The sequence below is a fragment of the Lissotriton helveticus genome, chromosome 1_1, assembly GCF_964261635.1.
Source record: "Lissotriton helveticus chromosome 1_1, aLisHel1.1, whole genome shotgun sequence".
Lineage (NCBI taxonomy): Eukaryota > Metazoa > Chordata > Amphibia > Caudata > Salamandridae > Lissotriton > Lissotriton helveticus.
In genome coordinates, this window is record NC_136057.1 from 90,535,965 (window position 1) to 90,553,166 (window position 17,202).

The 17,202-nt window shown below is 40.7% G+C and overlaps 1 protein-coding gene across 1 annotated transcript in view; it reads right to left on the reverse strand.

Moving 5' to 3' along the window:
* Positions 1–6,885: 6,885 nt before the first annotated feature.
* The window catches only part of LOC144754766 (uncharacterized), a 54,183-nt gene continuing 43,866 nt past the window's right edge, over positions 6,886–17,202 (reverse strand). Inside the window, exon 3 of the mRNA XM_078643004.1 lies at positions 6,886–10,226. Within this exon, the coding sequence (XP_078499130.1) occupies positions 9,454–10,226 (773 nt within the window). The 3' untranslated portion in view covers positions 6,886–9,453. The remainder of the gene's footprint in view (positions 10,227–17,202) is intronic.

Below are 17,202 nucleotides of genomic sequence, written 5' to 3' on the forward strand. Positions count from 1 at the left end.
TGCAGTACTTTCTGGGCTAATAGATGAATCAAGTATCTGTGAGAAGCTATTCAGATATTAAAGCTATGCATAGGATGTGAAAATCTCTCTATCTTCAGCTTTACACCTATTACTGTGATTATTATATCTTATCACATGTATAGCCTATCTGATTCAAATTGTACATGAACGTGTAATAGATATTATATAATTTGTACTATGTTATAATGTATGTAATTCATTTGTTATGAAATTGTGAGATATAACAAAATAAGGGTGTGATATTTTAGAGATTATATCTTAGAGAGTTTTTTCTCTTTGTCGTTTAATAATGTCTCTTTTTGCTTTAGTATTGCTTTCAGGATTGTTGTATAAAAGTGAGGAATATAATAGGATACAGATTGTGAACTTGCTATGTCTATTCACCTATTTCCTTTCTTCTATACGAGTTTCTAAACTTCTACTTCCATATGTTGCTATCTTTCATGTGAGAAAAGAGTATTTACTAGTTTGATGGTCCCCCTAATCCAACTTTGATTATTCTACTAATAGAGAGTGAATTTAGAAGGGAAATATTTTGTACTAATAGAATTAGTATATTTCTTCAATTTGTAGCTAATATATGTTAAGATGGCGCTCCCTGCCGTACACTAGTCCGTTTTTCATTTCTGAGGAGGCTAGATTTAAACATGAGGGGAATAAGTTATCGAACTTTTAGAATGCGTATAATTTTTAATACTAGTTCGAATTTAATTTTGGTGTAATAATGTATTATTCAACCTTTCGTCATAATATAAATATAATTTTGGCGATTGTAATAGATAAGATTGGATATTTTAATTATTGGTTTAATCACCTGCACCATATATCGATAATATTTTGCACGTTAAAGACGGTGCTATTTGCTATACGTGAGTCCGCTTTCTACTTCTAAGGAAGATAGGGCATATAAGCCTCGTTCAAGATGGCGCTGATGCTAGACGCCGATGTAAACATGTGCTTCTGAGTGAATTTGAAACTTTACTTACCGGTAAGATTCTAATGGTGTGATATTGCGAGGGGTGATATTGGTTTTAGTATAGATGTTAATAGTATGTTTACTTCATACTAGTTAACTTCGGCAATAACAGTGTGTGACTATTTTATGATTTTTCTTTAGGTTCAAGCTCAAGAGATTTATCGAGCTATGGGAACCTTTTTACCTTTCAACTAGATGAGACATGACCTTCTTTTGTTGAGGTACTTTTCTGAAAGTTTTTCTTTTAATATGATAGTCGTGTCATATACTGGTATGATGTCATTTAATTCCCTTGCTCCTATATTATTACTTAAAGGACATGGAAGCAATGGGAATTCGAATTCTCAACGGTAGAATAAAAACAGACGTTCCTCCATCAAACAGTTACTTTGGGTACAACGGACACTCCAGGATCGACTACACCATGACTTCGTTATTTATGTTTCACAACATTACCTCGTACCAATTAAAGAAAGTAAATGAAAGTGATCATGCCCAGCAGATAATCATAATGAACATCGGCGTAAATAGAAATAAGGAGTATCAATCTGTTCAAGGGCATATTGGTACAACTAATTATAAAAAACTGTTTTGGAATGTTGAAAACAAAGAAATAATGAATGAAGAAGTGGAAAGGATCATGGAAGTATGCTTTAAAAACACGTTACCAAAATCAGTGATAGAGCAATGGGAATACTTCACTGGGATGCTGATCATAATGCAAAGTCAAATTAATACCAATAACAACCAAAAACATAAAGAACCACTCAGGGAGAAGGAACACCACTTAAACCTGCCATATACAATAATGAAACTGAAGAAAGAACGAAACAGGACTATCAGGCTATTAAAGAAACCGTGGACAAAAACGGAAAATCTGGGAAACTTAAAACTACTAAATCAAAATCTGAAAAAGCTAATTTGGGGTGAAAAAAATCAGACAAAACATGCAACTTGGGCAAAAGTATTCCATGCCAGCAAGCAGAAGAATCCAAGAGACTTCTGGAAGATTATCAATGGCCTTGCTAGACCTAACAAGCAGGTAATCTCATCACCATTATCTGAGCAGGAATGGGAGACTTTCTTGAGTAGACATCTAAATCAGGACACTTTACAGTCAAGTCCACTCGAAATGAGACATGGGTGCAAAAACGACACTGATCCTGAAACCTCCTTTAAGGACAAGGATTTGGAAACTCCAATACCCATAGAAAAAGAAGAGATAATCAAACTTATAAAAAAACAGAAAAACGTTGCTCCCAGACCAAATGGGATACCGTTTGCTCTCTATAAAGAAAATCCAGAACTATGGGCGACCATCTTAGAGAAACTATATACAGAAGTTATTAGAACAGGAACTGTCCCCAAGTCATGGCGAGGATCCTTAATAACCCCAATATTTAAAAAAGGAGATTGGGGTCTTGCCGAAAACTATAGACTGATTACTTTACAAGACACAGATGCCAAGCTATTTGCAAGAATTTTGCGGTCAAAATTATCCGAATGGGTGAGGGAAACAAAGAAATTGCCCTTAAATCAGACAGGCTTTATACAAGGCCTAGGAACAACAACAAACATAATGGTTCTTGCCCTACTAATGGATAAATCAATCAGACTGAACCAACCATTGTATCTATGTTTTATAGATTTTAAATCAGAATTTGACTGTGTCAAAAGAAACCTTCTTTGGAAGAAACTTCCCCTCCTCAAGCTGATTCGCCTCTTATATATAGATACATGGGTAAGTGTGAGGATGGGGGACGGACGAACGCTATCTAAGGAGATTCCGGCAAAGGAAGGCCTGAAACAAGGCTGTGTGCTAGCCCCCCTACATTTTAATTTGTTTCTCGCTGACCTAACTGGAATACTGGACGATGAGAACGCGCACCCCCCCGAAATTAGCTAACAAGCGTCTCACGAATTTGATGTATGCGGATGACGTTATACTATTGAGCCATACCAAAGTGGGACTACAGCGTCTAATTAGGCGGACTCATACATACTCGAAGGAGAACGGGATGGTCATAAACGAGACAAAAACTAAGATCATGGTAGTGACCAAAAACCATAAGAGAAGATACAAATGTAAATGGTTTATGGATACCAATGAGCTGCAGCAAGTAGAGGTATACAAATACCTGGGTGTATTATTTGATGCGAAGGGCAGCTACCAATCACAAAAAAGTGACATTCAAAGAAAAGCAAATTCATTAACTACAGCATTCAGAATTGTGCAAAAGTCACTTTCTAGCCTAACCTATGGTCCTCTTCTGAGTGTAATTGGCGCAAAACTACTACCGACTATCACATATGGTAGTGAAGTGGTAATGGGCAAGGATAGCGAAACTCTGAACAAGATCATAACCAGAGCATATCGGGCCCTATTTCATCTCCCAGCGAACACGTCCCCGGCCCAAGTAAGGTTGGAGTTTGGACTGACCAATCAGCAATATGCAAGGCAATGCCACTTTATAAAAGTATGGAATCAAATAAAAAACGACCATCAAAATGAGATAGACCAACTGTTATGGAGAGAAATAAATAATGACATAAACTCTACTGCGGGGATCTACCTTAGAGAAGCAATAAAGGATTTTGCGATCACGTCAATATAGGAAAACAATATAACCAAAATATCGTTTAAGAAAATAATTAATAAAACTGTAAACCATCTATCCATCTTAAACGATAAAGCTATCCTCACCAAAAGAAAATATGCATGGGCGATAATTAACGGTTATAAAAAGAAGGAAATCCAACAATATCTGGTAACACCCTGGACGGAAAGAAACAAACAGGTGCTCCTTAAAGCCAGATTTGGAATAATGCCAGGCCTGTGTCACCTTCCCCCGTTGGAGAAACCGCAAACTCAAAGGAAATGTAGACTATGTAATAATGGTGAGGAGGATATGCTTCATCTTCTGTGTACTTGCCCTGAACTCTTACAGGAGAGAAAATCATTACTTAAGTTTCCCTTCAATGTACGTGGCATAAGGACATGTAGGCAGGCCCTGATTAACTGCATGAACTCGAACGACATCATTTTAAATGCTATCTTTGTAAGGTTCTTAATGATACTCAAAAGGAAACTAGATGTCATATCTATTTTGAATATTTAATCACCTACAAACTTGATGCAATGACATTTTTAGTGTTTTTATTCATGAATACAGTTTTTAGTTTTTGTTTGAGATGTGTAATATTGTAAGATTTTAAATAATCACCACAATAAACTATTTGTATTGTATTCTATATTATTACTTTTTAGATCCAAACTCAATATATCGGTCGAAGTAATGCCTGGTTTTACTTGCTCATTAAAGATGAAAAAACGATCATTTTCATCATTTATGTATTTTCTTTACCTTGATATTTTTTCTTCTAGTAGTTACCATTCGATATGTTGGGTCTACATTAAATGTGTTAATGGGAGGCCAAATGCAAATACCATATCATAGGAAATAAATGTTAAGGCACTTATTTTAGGTCCGGTGCTGTTATAAACTAGTACCGGTCTTGCAAAGTTGACCATAACTTACCTTTGACATGTGCGATTATATATTTTATTTGATTTTGACTTCATTGATTTTTACTAAAGTACGGCACCGTCTGAGAGATTTCAGATAATTTACAAATCTATTCTTATGGGATCAATAGTGGACTGATTACTAATTGGTTTAGTCTATCTGTCCCAGGTATATATTTCCCTCTGTGATTATAATGGGATAGGCGCTATTCTGTTTGCAGTGTTAGCCTTATCAATAAATTATAAATTGTTGATGCAATACAACTAATGCCACAGTATTTATGATTAGTATCGACATTAGAATAATTGATTAAAAAATTCCTTCTTTTCTTAGGAATTTTGTATTGATTCAGCCGTTTTATTGCGGAATTTCTCTTCTTTACGATACGTTTTCTGAAATATAATCTGGTAAGTTGATCTGGTCTTTACTTTGAAGACACAGTACATGTATAGATCATATGGTGAATTATTAGGGGCACAAGTCTCACTGCTTTTACTTGATGTATATATCTACTTCTTCATTTCAAAGAGTTTCACTCTTCTTGGCATCTTAGACACAAGAAGTGTTGGTTCTCTTTTTTTCCCCTTTTTCTCTTTACTTTATTTTATTCATTTTCTATTCTCAAATAGAACATTTGGTTTTCACTTTGGAGGAGATTTCTTTTGAGCACTTTATCTTGGGTTTTCTGTAAGTTCTATCTTTTGAGCTTCTTTAAAAGACTTTCCATGTGAATTTTTTCATGGTTTGTATCCATATGAACTTAAGGTTATATGTTGCTTGCTTTTAGCCCTGACGAAGTCATTGGCCGAAGAGCCAGACGAAACACGTTTTGGCAAAATCTGTTGGCTATTTGTAATGTTGAAGAACATCTTATGATTTGTACCCGGTGATTGGATTGAATTATGAAATGATACATTTGGAAAATATATGAACTGGAAAATAAATAAGACATGGAAACTTTACAATTTGAAAAAGACTGTCATTGATATGGACATTTGTACTTACTAGAGTTGCTCAGGATGAGAAGTTGTGTTTGAGTATCAGGAAATACTGCTTCGATTTGACTAATTTTGTGATCTATCCAGAATGGAATTTCTTCATGTTTTGCGGACAATTTACCCATGACTTCGTGTAAAGTCTGTGGATTGATTTTTAGTGTATTCCCCTAGTGAGAGGTTTGTTTTGGAATAACTATTGGAGGTTGGACTGTGAAAGTCAACATGACAAATTGGACCAATTGTCTGTAGATTTTGGTTAACTCTTTGAGTTGAGCAAGTAATTCTATGTCTGTCAAGTCTTCGATTTCAGGATGAGGTGTGTAACGGCAAAAACCGGCAATGTTGCTCCTGGTCTACCTAATGGACCGAGCCTGGTAATGTGATTTAAATGTTTTAGGGCGCCTTTAAACCAGAGCTCATGCTCCTGGTATGTGAATGGAATTTCAATATCCTTGAAAGGAATATATTCCTCTGGTGGATCATCTTCTTTGTAGAAGTGAAACATACGTTTTACTGGATTTGCTTCTGGGAAGACTATGCATGAATAGAATACCTCTGTCTGGTGATATTCATGTGCCTCTATCACAAAAACTGCTCTACCACCTCTTGATGATAGGCCATGTTATATAAGTTTTATAGTGATGGCTTTCTTTAAATTTGAAGGAATTATTACAGCATTCTCATCGGTTTCCTGGAAACCTGTTAAGTTATAAGCTGCTTCGGCGTTGTCACCTGTAGCTCCACCGGTTTTGGTGTTATTGTCCTCGGACATTGCTTAATGAAAGTTTCAGAGCAAGTTTCAAGGGAACAAAGATAAGGTGCACAATATTTTGGAACACTGTATCCTTCAACGTTGAACAAACCAAAAAGCTAATAGATAGGATTTTCCGTCCAACTCAGCTATGGCGGATATTATCCCTTACCCACTCCAGACGTCTATTGGAGTTTTATGACTAGGGGTCTCTGAGAAAAGCACAACTGAGTTACTTCAGTATCTAGTGTTAAATTAGTGCCTTACCAAACCGTTGGGCACCATGTAGTGTAGTTCCTATAAACCTAATAGGCTCTGCACATTGGAATAATATACACTATAGTTGTGACATAGGACTGAGGTCAGTATGTCTCTATCGAGTATATTAAACTTAATTACTTGTGTGTGCCAGCTAACTCAGAGGTCACTAGAAAATTTCTTGAATGAACAAAAAGGGATTAGTTTCTGACAATCGCATAAACATGACAACTTTGTTTCCCTCAGAGTCTGAATAATATCTTCAGAGTCGTGGAAACAACAGATAACAGTTTCACTCAGTTAATTGTGCAGGTTTCGTTTCTACAGAGTTGCACAGAAATAGTGAGATAGGCATTTCGAGAAAAAGGGTTTATTGAATAGTCTTCTTTCTCATGCAAGATATATGAACTGCTACAATCGTAAGACAGAATGCGAAGCATAATGCGTACAGTGTGAACAGTAATATAAAATAATACTGTAATAGCATGGTATGTAGCTATGACATATATAAAAATACATACATAAATAACACAGGCTAAAATACTCAACTGGTGCTTCTAAAATAATCCTACCACAGTGTACCTAACCTAAGTCTAGTATGAGGGAGGAAGTAGGTGCTGTTTTAGCTATAGTTTAGTTTAGTTGTGCCAAGAATTGCCAAAGGTTTCTCTAGGTTCTAATCAGTTCCATACCTTACAATGAGAGAGGTTGGTATCTCTTTCCCGGGACTCGATCTCTAACACCCCGCAAAGGGAATCAGAAACACTGGAGCTGGATTCTCGGTGAGGAGGATGACCGCGTCTGGTCAGTGCGTCAGTTGGGGAGTTGACTTCCTTCCGGACTTGCTGTGGCGAGCCCTGTCATGCAAGTAGGTAGCCGAACCGCACCGTGCCTTGCCATAGCAAGTGAAGGTATATTTATACCTCGAAGGTGTTTAGGAATGCCAGTATTGACATAAAAGTCGGGCATAAGAACGTCACGAAGGAACCCCTAAGGAATAGATGTTCATGCATAATAAATGAGTTCTTTGAGAAATCAATATCCAAGCAAGGGGAAGTCCTAAAGGCTTCAGAGTCTGGTTTTTCAGGAACTCGTTGTGACGTAGATGAACGGATGTAAGTAGCCATGCCTGTATTTGGGTAGCATGGACTATGCCTAAATAAGGACTGGATTTCTATGCCTATATAAGGGCAATGTGAAATGTACCTATATAAGGGCATGAATCGGGAAATTGATACGGAATCTAAATCGATACACAACACTCTAGTGTACCTAAAGTACTTGGAATCATTTTAGAGAGGGAGCAGCTAGGCTGGGGTCCAGGATAGCAAGGCCCCAGCCAGACTAAAGTTGAAAAACATTGAAACATCAGCAAAAAGTGGGGGTAACTATAAGAAGCAGATCCTACTCTCCTACACACGTCACTGCAGATCCAGGGCTTGCTACCAGCCACAGCAAGCTCCGAGCACTCACCCCAATGTGGGTAGTGACCTGGGTACTGGTGTCTGAGTGACCCCAGAGGAGCCTCGCACAAAGCCTAGCCTAGGAACGGCGGTCGCTGTGGCTAAACGAGATATTGTAGCGGCCTGGGCCCAGCCCAACCCCCTATCCTGCAAAAGTGGCGCCAGGGAGTGGATTGGTGCGCGGCCCAAGAGGAACCCCTCTTTGAGACACATAGTTGTCCGGCGAGGTTCCATAGGGTTTGGGGCAAATGGCTGAACCTACTCTTTTAAATTGCCAGCTTTGGCTGTCCCATGTAACGGGGTGCTGCTTTCCAGCTTTGGGTGGCTTGCATAAATACTCCTACCCCAACTGTGGGGTTTTTTACTGTCTGTTGGAGATGGAATTGGCTTTACTGTGTAAGATGTATGCTGTCTTTTTTTTCTCAAAATGATAATAAAATTGATTATCAAAAAAATAAAAAAATTCTCACCAGAATAAACCATCTCAAAACATTATGAATTGTGTAACGGTCTCAGCAGTTGAAACTGCAGAATTATATGGTTGGTGCCACCTTTGCAAGTTGTTAGAATCTGGACAGCTATGAATACTCTTTTGATCTCTCAGCCTGGATGGGTTGTACAGAAAATGTACACAGCCGGTCTGAAGATACTGATCGGGAGTAGATGTTCCTGCTTTAGTGATGAAAGGAGTTTATATTTTTTGTCCTCAAGTGGTTATTGATTCCTATTTCTTATCCTAGTTTCTTTTTCCCATGTTCTCAGGTCTTTCAATAATTTTTTGTTGAATCCTAGAAGTTATTTCTATCAGGATAGTTTATGATCCACCCTTGGTAACATGTCCTCAACACTGCACACATTTCATGAGAGTCTGACAGGTTTAATTCGCAGTGAAGCAGCCTCTGTGAAGTTTGTTGCTTGGTGAAGTGACGTTAGTGACGTTGAAGAACCTACATTCTGTTTGGAGACGCTGTGAACGTTAGAGTTTGTCCTTTAACTCAAAGCTCTTCTGACGTTCAGAGGAAAGGGAGGATCTCAGCCCGGAAGGATCGTTAGATGTCATGGGAGGTCTAACTTCAGCTGTAGATTCTTAGATGATGTAAAAGATCACATTTCTTTTTTTAAATGAAGGTTTTTGGCAGTGCTTTGAGAAGACTTCCATCTTGTATGTGGTACTTGAGGTTGCTGAGCACCACCTTTTGTTTAGAGCAGTTTCCATATCCTGTGCGGCGTCATGGCCCTTGCCTGTGTGCTCTTTGATGGCGTACAAGGCTTGCCTTAAGATTAAAGCCCTTGCGACACACAGTGCAGTGATGAAGCCTCTGGTCCGTGTGTGACTTGATGGCGTACAAGGGTCGCCTTCTGAGAAAACCTCTTGGAACAAACAGTGCATTGAAAAGGCCTCTCTCCTGTGTGTACGCTTTGATGGTGTACAAGGGCTGCCTTAAGATCAAAGCTCTTGCTACACACAGTGCGAGTGATAAAGCCTCTCTCCTGTGTGAGTTCTTTGATGCTGTACAAGGGTCGCCTTCCGAGAAAACCTCTTCTCACACACAGTGCAGTGATAAGGCTGCTCTCCGGTGTGTGTTCTCTGATGGCGTACAAGGTTTGCCTGATGAGCAAAGCACTTGGAACACACAGTGCAGTTATAAGGCCTCTCTCCTGTGTGTGTTCTTTGATGCAGCACAAGGTTTGTCTGATGAGCAAAGCACTTGGAACACACAGTGCAATGATAAAGTCTCTCTCTGGTGTGTGTTCTTTGATGCCGTACAAGGTTTGCCTTCTGAGAAAAGGGTTTGGAACACACAGTGCAGTGATAAGGCTTCTCTCCTGTGTGTATTCTTTGATGTTGTAGAAGATTTCCCTTCTGAGTAAAACTTTTCTCACAGATATTGCAGTAAAAGGGCCGCTCTCCTTTGTGATTTTTTTCATGTGTTGCCTTATCAGCAAACCTCATTTCATGCTCAGTGTAGGGATACCGATCTATGTGTGTTTGTTCGTGCAGTAAAAGATGCATCTTTCCAGTAAATGTCTTCTTACACTCAGCACAGGCATAAGCTCTTAGGCCGGTGCCTATTCTTTTCTGCTTTGCAAGTAGTGTTTTATTGTTAAAATTCTCCGTCCTGTGTATTCCTTGGTGTTTTCTTTCATTCATTTTATAAGTAAAATTCTTCCGACCTCCAGAAGCTTTACGTTTCTCTTTCCCATTCATACTTTCTGTCTGCGACTGCTGTGCTGCAGAATAAAATGAACACTGAGAATTATACATGGGAAATATTTCTTGAAAGAAATGCACGGTTATAATATGAGAAAGGTGGACAGTAATATCTAGGAAGGAAGGAAAATGTTACTACCTGTAAACAATCATTTGCTGCTTGTAGTTCTACCGTTCACATGTGGTGATCTCTCATGGGTTGGGTTTGACTACTAAAAAAATATAACAAAAAGACAAAAGGAGTGGTGGAGGGTCCTAGGGGAGTTTGTTTATAGACCGTGAGAGTACCTAGTCCCCCAACTTGACAGCAAAAAACACGAGAGGTACTAAAAGTCTAGAAATCAGAGAACTACTGGAACCTAATTGTGTCCCATATTAATGTTCAGACCACACTGTTAATCTAAACAAGTGACAATGTCATGCCAGAGAAGTGAGACAGAGAAGATACAAAGTCTGAAAGACTAGAAAAAGTACCCATCAGCCCACTCAAAAGTGGAATCTCGTCATCTGGGTTGTTCAGTGTTGGAGACAGGTGTCCTGTAGGCTCCTCCTCAGGGAGAGTCAGAGGTTGCCTAATGATGGACCCTGGGATCAAGCATCCAACCAACAGAAGACAGTCTGTGAGCGGAAGGGGCAAAAGTTGCAGTGCTCAAAAGAAGAACAGAAAAGGAAAATAATCCTAGTGATTTAAAAATACCTACTTTGATGACATAAAGAAACTTTATTGGGTCTGACCATCAAAGTGGTATTATTAAAAGCAGTATGCTGATAGCGTGCAAGGAATTGCTATCTACCATGAATGTTAGTTGGTCGACATGTTTCAGCCTAGAGCGGCTTTCTTCAGGACCTATGATTTGCTACTGCAACACTTACTTATCGTGTTATAAGACGTGATTTACAACCATTCTCCAATTGATTAAGAGGAAAGATGGTATATCTTCTCCTGTGTATACAAATGTGGGAGACAAAAGTAAAACAGTATTAGAAATATGCATATCTGTAGCATACACTTCACAACTCTGTACAAGTGAAAAAAATATAATATGAAAAATGTAGTTCTCACTCACCCTCATTGTGGGGAGAAAAAACCTCACCTCACCTGGCGACAGCTCAGGTTGGAAGGAGGCCACGCACTGTAAATAAGCGCATGGATCTGAAGTTAATTTCAGGGCAACTATTATAGTCACACAAAACATTTAAAACATTTCATTAGTGATACTATTGAGGCAAAAAGGCAGAACTAGATTTAGAATGTACACAGCTATGGAGAGCGTCCAACTGGAATGTTCCATTAGGCCACCTCGCTAGCTGGTCAAAGTAACCAAGTAGCCATAACACAAGGGAACCAAGACGCTTTTCCATTAGTGCTTGGGTGAATAATTAGTACTCAATGAAAAAGTACCACACCTCCAGTACTCTGTCAAAGACAGAGAACAACCGCATAGTAAACCGCCATGACTCACCTCTCCGTCGTTGCCTCGGATTGAAAACTGAGCCGAGGGGGAGGTGAAGTACTGAGTTGTAAGCGGTGTTTTATTAGTAGGTGGCGGACCTTAGTGGGAACTCTCAATGCGAGCGTTTCTATTGGCTTGCTATCTGCACATAACATGAGCCAATGGTGGCAGTTCGGGCCTCCGTGCTGGGCTATAGGAAGCGATGAACTGTCGGCCAATGGAGGGCCATAACGACAAAGTTAAGTCCGTTAGGGTGGCGGACCTTGTTGGAAGCTCATACGTGGAGTATTCCCATAGGCTGGCTGTCCCGGCCAATAGGAAGTCTCAGAGCAGAATACCACTCGAATTCAGTGATTGGTTAAATGTAGACCAATTAGTAGGTGGCGGACCTTAGAGGGAACTCTCAATGCGAGCGTTTCTATTGGCTTGCTATCTGCACATAACATGAGCCAATGGTGGCAGTTCGGGCCTCCATGCTGGGCTGTAGGAAGCGATGAACTGTCGGCCAATGGAGGGCCATAACGACAAAGTTAAGTCCGTTAGGGTGGCGGACCTTGTTGGAAGCTCATACGCGGAGTATTCCCATAGGCTGGCTGTCCCGACCAATAGGAAGTCTCAGAGCAGAATACCACTTGAATTCAGTGATTGGTTAAATGTAGACCAATCACGGAAGAGCTCAACTTCCGTGGTTCTGTCCAAGGGGATGGCGGACTGTGTAGAAGACTGGTTTCAGAAGTGTTGTTATGCGTGCAAAACCAGGGTGACGTCTGCGGTATTGCGCGGACCAATTGGGAAGGTGAATGGGAAGGAGAGTTAAATGCCGCCTTTCCATTCGTAAGAGAGCTGCATTCCCATAGTCATTTCCGAAGAAATAGCGCATTATGTAGAAAATTAATAGCAGAATTGTAGTAAATCCTTCGCTTGTCGGCAAGATCGATGTTGTACGAAGGATCGACTGCCCTTTGCACTGACATATTGAATGTTAAGGTAGCTGTTTAGCATTCAGGCTGACCAGTACATGCTTTTAGTCAAAATGAACTCTGTTTTGGCCGTATTATACCATTCTTTCAACTGTTTTCCCTATTGGTCCGCGTCCAACCTTTGACGTTATTGCTGTTTGGCATTGGCTCAAATTTAACCACATTCTTGAGTCTGTGCGCTAGCCTGTGACCCACATTTGCAAGCGAAGGATTTACTACAATTCTGCTATTAATTTTCTACATAATGCGCTATTTCTTCGGAAATGACTATGGGAATGCAGCTCTCTTACGAATGGAAAGGCGGCATTTAACTCTCCTTCCCATTCACCTTCCCAATTGGTCCGCGCAATACCGCAGACGTCACCCTGGTTTTGCACGCATAACAACACTTCTGAAACCAGTCTTCTACACAGTCCGCCATCCCCTTGGACAGAACCACGGAAGTTGAGCTCTTCCGTGATTGGTCTACATTTAACCAATCACTGAATTCGAGTGGTATTCTGCTCTGAGACTTCCTATTGGTCGGGACAGCCAGCCTATGGGAATACTCCGCGTATGAGCTTCCAACAAGGTCCGCCACCCTAACGGACTTAACTTTGTCGTTATGGCCCTCCATTGGCCGACAGTTCATCGCTTCCTACAGCCCAGCACGGAGGCCTGAACTGCCACCATTGGCTCATGTTATGTGCAGATAGCAAGCCAATAGAAACGCTCGCATTGAGAGTTCCCTCTAAGGTCCGCCACCTACTAATTGGTCTACATTTAACCAATCACTGAATTCGAGTGGTATTCTGCTCTGAGACTTCCTATTGGCCGGGAGAGCCAGCCTATGGGAATACTCCGCGTATGAGCTCCCAACAAGGTCCGCCACCCTAACGGACTTAACTTTGTCGTTATGGCCCTCCATTGGCCGACAGTTCATCGCTTCCTATAGCCCAGCACGGAGGCCCGAACTGCCACCATTGGCTCATGTTATGTGCAGATAGCAAGCCAATAGAAACGCTCGCATTGAGAGTTCCCTCTAAGGTCCGCCACCTACTAATAAAACACCGCTTACAACTCAGTACTTCACCTCCCCCTCGGCTCAGTTTTCAATCCGAGGCAACGACGGAGAGGTGAGTCATGGCGGTTTACTATGCGGTTGTTCTCTGTCTTTGACAGAGTACTGGAGGTGTGGTACTTTTTCAATGAGTACTAATTATTCACCCAAGCACTAATGGAAAAGCGTCTTGGTTCCCTTGTGTTATGGCTACTTGGTTACTTTGACCAGCTAGCGAGGTGGCCTAATGGAACATTCCAGTTGGACGCTCTCCATAGCTGTGTACATTCTAAATCTAGTTCTGCCTTTTTGCCTCAATAGTATCACTAATGAAATGTTTTAAATGTTTTGTGTGACTATAATAGTTGCCCTGAAATTAACTTCAGATCCATGCGCTTATTTACAGTGCGTGGCCTCCTTCCAACCTGAGCTGTCGCCAGGTGAGGTGAGGTTTTTTCTCCCCACAATGAGGGTGAGTGAGAACTACATTTTTCATATTATATTTTTTTCACTTGTACAGAGTTGTGAAGTGTATGCTACAGATATGCATATTTCTAATACTGTTTTACTTTTGTCTCCCACATTTGTATACACAGGAGAAGATATACCATCTTTCCTCTTAATCAATTGGAGAATGGTTGTAAATCACGTCTTATAACACGATAAGTAAGTGTTGCAGTAGCAAATCATAGGTCCTGAAGAAAGCCGCTCTAGGCTGAAACATGTCGACCAACTAACATTCATGGTAGATAGCAATTCCTTGCACGCTATCAGCATACTGCTTTTAATAATACCACTTTGATGGTCAGACCCAATAAAGTTTCTTTATGTCATCAAAGTAGGTATTTTTAAATCACTAGGATTATTTTCCTTTTCTGTTCTTCTTTTGAGCACTGCAACTTTTGCCCCTTCCGCTCACAGACTGTCTTCTGTTGGTTGGATGCTTGATCCCAGGGTCCATCATTAGGCAACCTCAGACTCTCCCTGAGGAGGAGCCTACAGGACACCTGTCTCCAACACTGAACAACCCAGATGACGAGATTCCACTTTTGAGTGGGCTGATGGGTACTTTTTCTAGTCTTTCAGACTTTGTATCTTCTCTGTCTCACTTCTCTGGCATGACATTGTCACTTGTTTAGATTAACAGTGTGGTCTGAACATTAATATGGGACACAATTAGGTTCCAGTAGTTCTCTGATTTCTAGACTTTTAGTACCTCTCGTGTTTTTTACTAAAAAAATATTACTTTTTGATTTGAGTTTTGATCTGGAGAACGACTTGTGATCCCATACCAGAAAGGCATAATGCATCAGCGCGCAGACTCCAACTTAAATTATTGTGTTGTTTTCGCCATTGGAGTACGACTGCTTATATGTGTAAAATCAAAACAATAACTGCTTAATCTGAGCAACCTATATACTTTCCAACCATACAGCAAGTGGGTGATGCATGTGAGCCTGCAACATGACAAGCTGACAGTATTCGCAAGAGAGTAACATTTTCCATTTGCAGCAAGCTGTGGCACATCACAGGTTGTGCAATAACTTAAAAGAATCTGTAAGGTCCAGAACGCCGCAGCCAGGCTCATTCTAGGGACACCTCGCCACGAACATATGACCCAAAACCTAAGAAGCCTCGACTGGCTCCCCATCGAGAAGAGGATCACCTTCAAACTCCTCACCCTCGCCTACAAATCCCTCAACAACATCAGACCCACATATCTCAACAACCGAGTATGTTTCCACGTACCCAAGAGGAACCTCTGCTCCACTGACCTCGCCCTGGCAGAGGTCCCTCGCATCTGCAGAAACAGAACCGATGGGAGAACCTTCTCCTACATCGCAGCCAAATCCTGGAACGAGCTCTCAGGCAACATCAGACGCTCCCCGACCCTGCACACGTTCAGGAAGGACCTCAAGACCTGGAACAAGCTCTCGGTCAACATCAGACGCTCCCCAAGCCTCCACATGTTCAGGAAGGACTTCAAGACCTGGCTTTTTGACTGACCCGGAGCTGCTCCTCCCCCCCCCCCCCTCAGCGCCTTGAGACCCTCGCGGGTGAGTAGCACGCTCTATAAACCGCTGATTGATTGATTGAAAGGAAAGAATTGCTAATTGAGTTACTAATATGCTTAGAACAATTAAACACTTCTGGGTATCTTCCTTGCATTGATGTCACCAGAGAAATATTTTATGAAAGGATGCACAGAACCACATGTTTCTGCTTTACAAATATCTACACGAGGTATGTTGGGTAGAAAAGCCATGAATGCATCTTTATCACACGTGGACTCAGCCTGTGTTATTTCTATGTGGTGTCTCCGCTAGGCCTGGGCGGTAAATGCAGTTCCGCTTGTGGAATTTGGGTAATTTTGCGTTCCGCGGTGAACACCGAATTGCCAAAACTTCCACAATCCGCCGAATTTTTTGCTTCTTCACGCTTTTAAAATGCGTGTTCATGAGATATTACCCCCCGAGCACGCAAACAGGAAAAAAGCATTGTGAACAGGCAGAACAAACAATTCCGCGTGTTCGCAGAATTCTGCATGCTCTCAGAGATTTTTTACCGGTTCGCTGAGCTTTGCGTAACACGACTACGGAAATTCCGCCCACCCCGAGTTTCCACACGAGTAGAAAACCATATGCCAAATTTTGCCGGTGCAAAAAAAAGTCTTATTTTTCATACATTTTCAATTCTGATAATGTAGAGCATGAGTGCATGTTTGTTTAACTCTGGGTGCATATTTAACTTTGCCTTTGTAAACTTGCAGGAACGGTCAAACTACTAATGGGTCATGTAGTTTGCTAACTGTTTGAGGAAGAGACTGCTTCTAGGTAGACAACTATCCACATTAAGGCTTGCAGTGATATAGTGGCTTAAAAGGTGGACTTGTTACTGTTGATAAGACAACATTAAAATCTTAACTGGATGCCAGGGGTGCTCTGGTGGGATAACCATTCCCAACTCTCCCATGAACATTTTCACAAGAGTTTTTTCAAAAGTATTCAAACGTTAGTGTAGGCTAGGCCAGCTTCTTTATGTATGTATCTATATGTTATTTCTATACTGCAAACCTAGCCTAAAGCTAGGGCCAAAGATGAGCATAAATTATTTTTAAAGAAGGGAGTCCTCAACTCTTTCAAAACTGGAGCAATGTCGGGTAGTCCTGATGGATACCGGGATGTTGTTCCAGATCATGAGTTCATAGATGGAAAAGGCCTGCTAACTTGTTTTTTTTGTTACAGTTCTAAGTCTGCAGTCCGATGGAGTTCTCCAACCTCACCTTTGTTGCACTTAAAACTAAGAGCTAAACTTAAGGACAACGAGAATGATGAACAAGTGATAAGAAAGAGGTAAAAGTTACAAAAGAGGAAATTTTAAAGGGAAAAGCAAGACTACTGTACTGGAAGAGTCTTAAACTTTGTAAGATGATACGACTAAGTAAGGAGAGCAGTCAAAATTCCACTGACACAAAGACGACATGAACTTCTTGTGGTTCTGAAAAATGTGGATCCGCAATAGT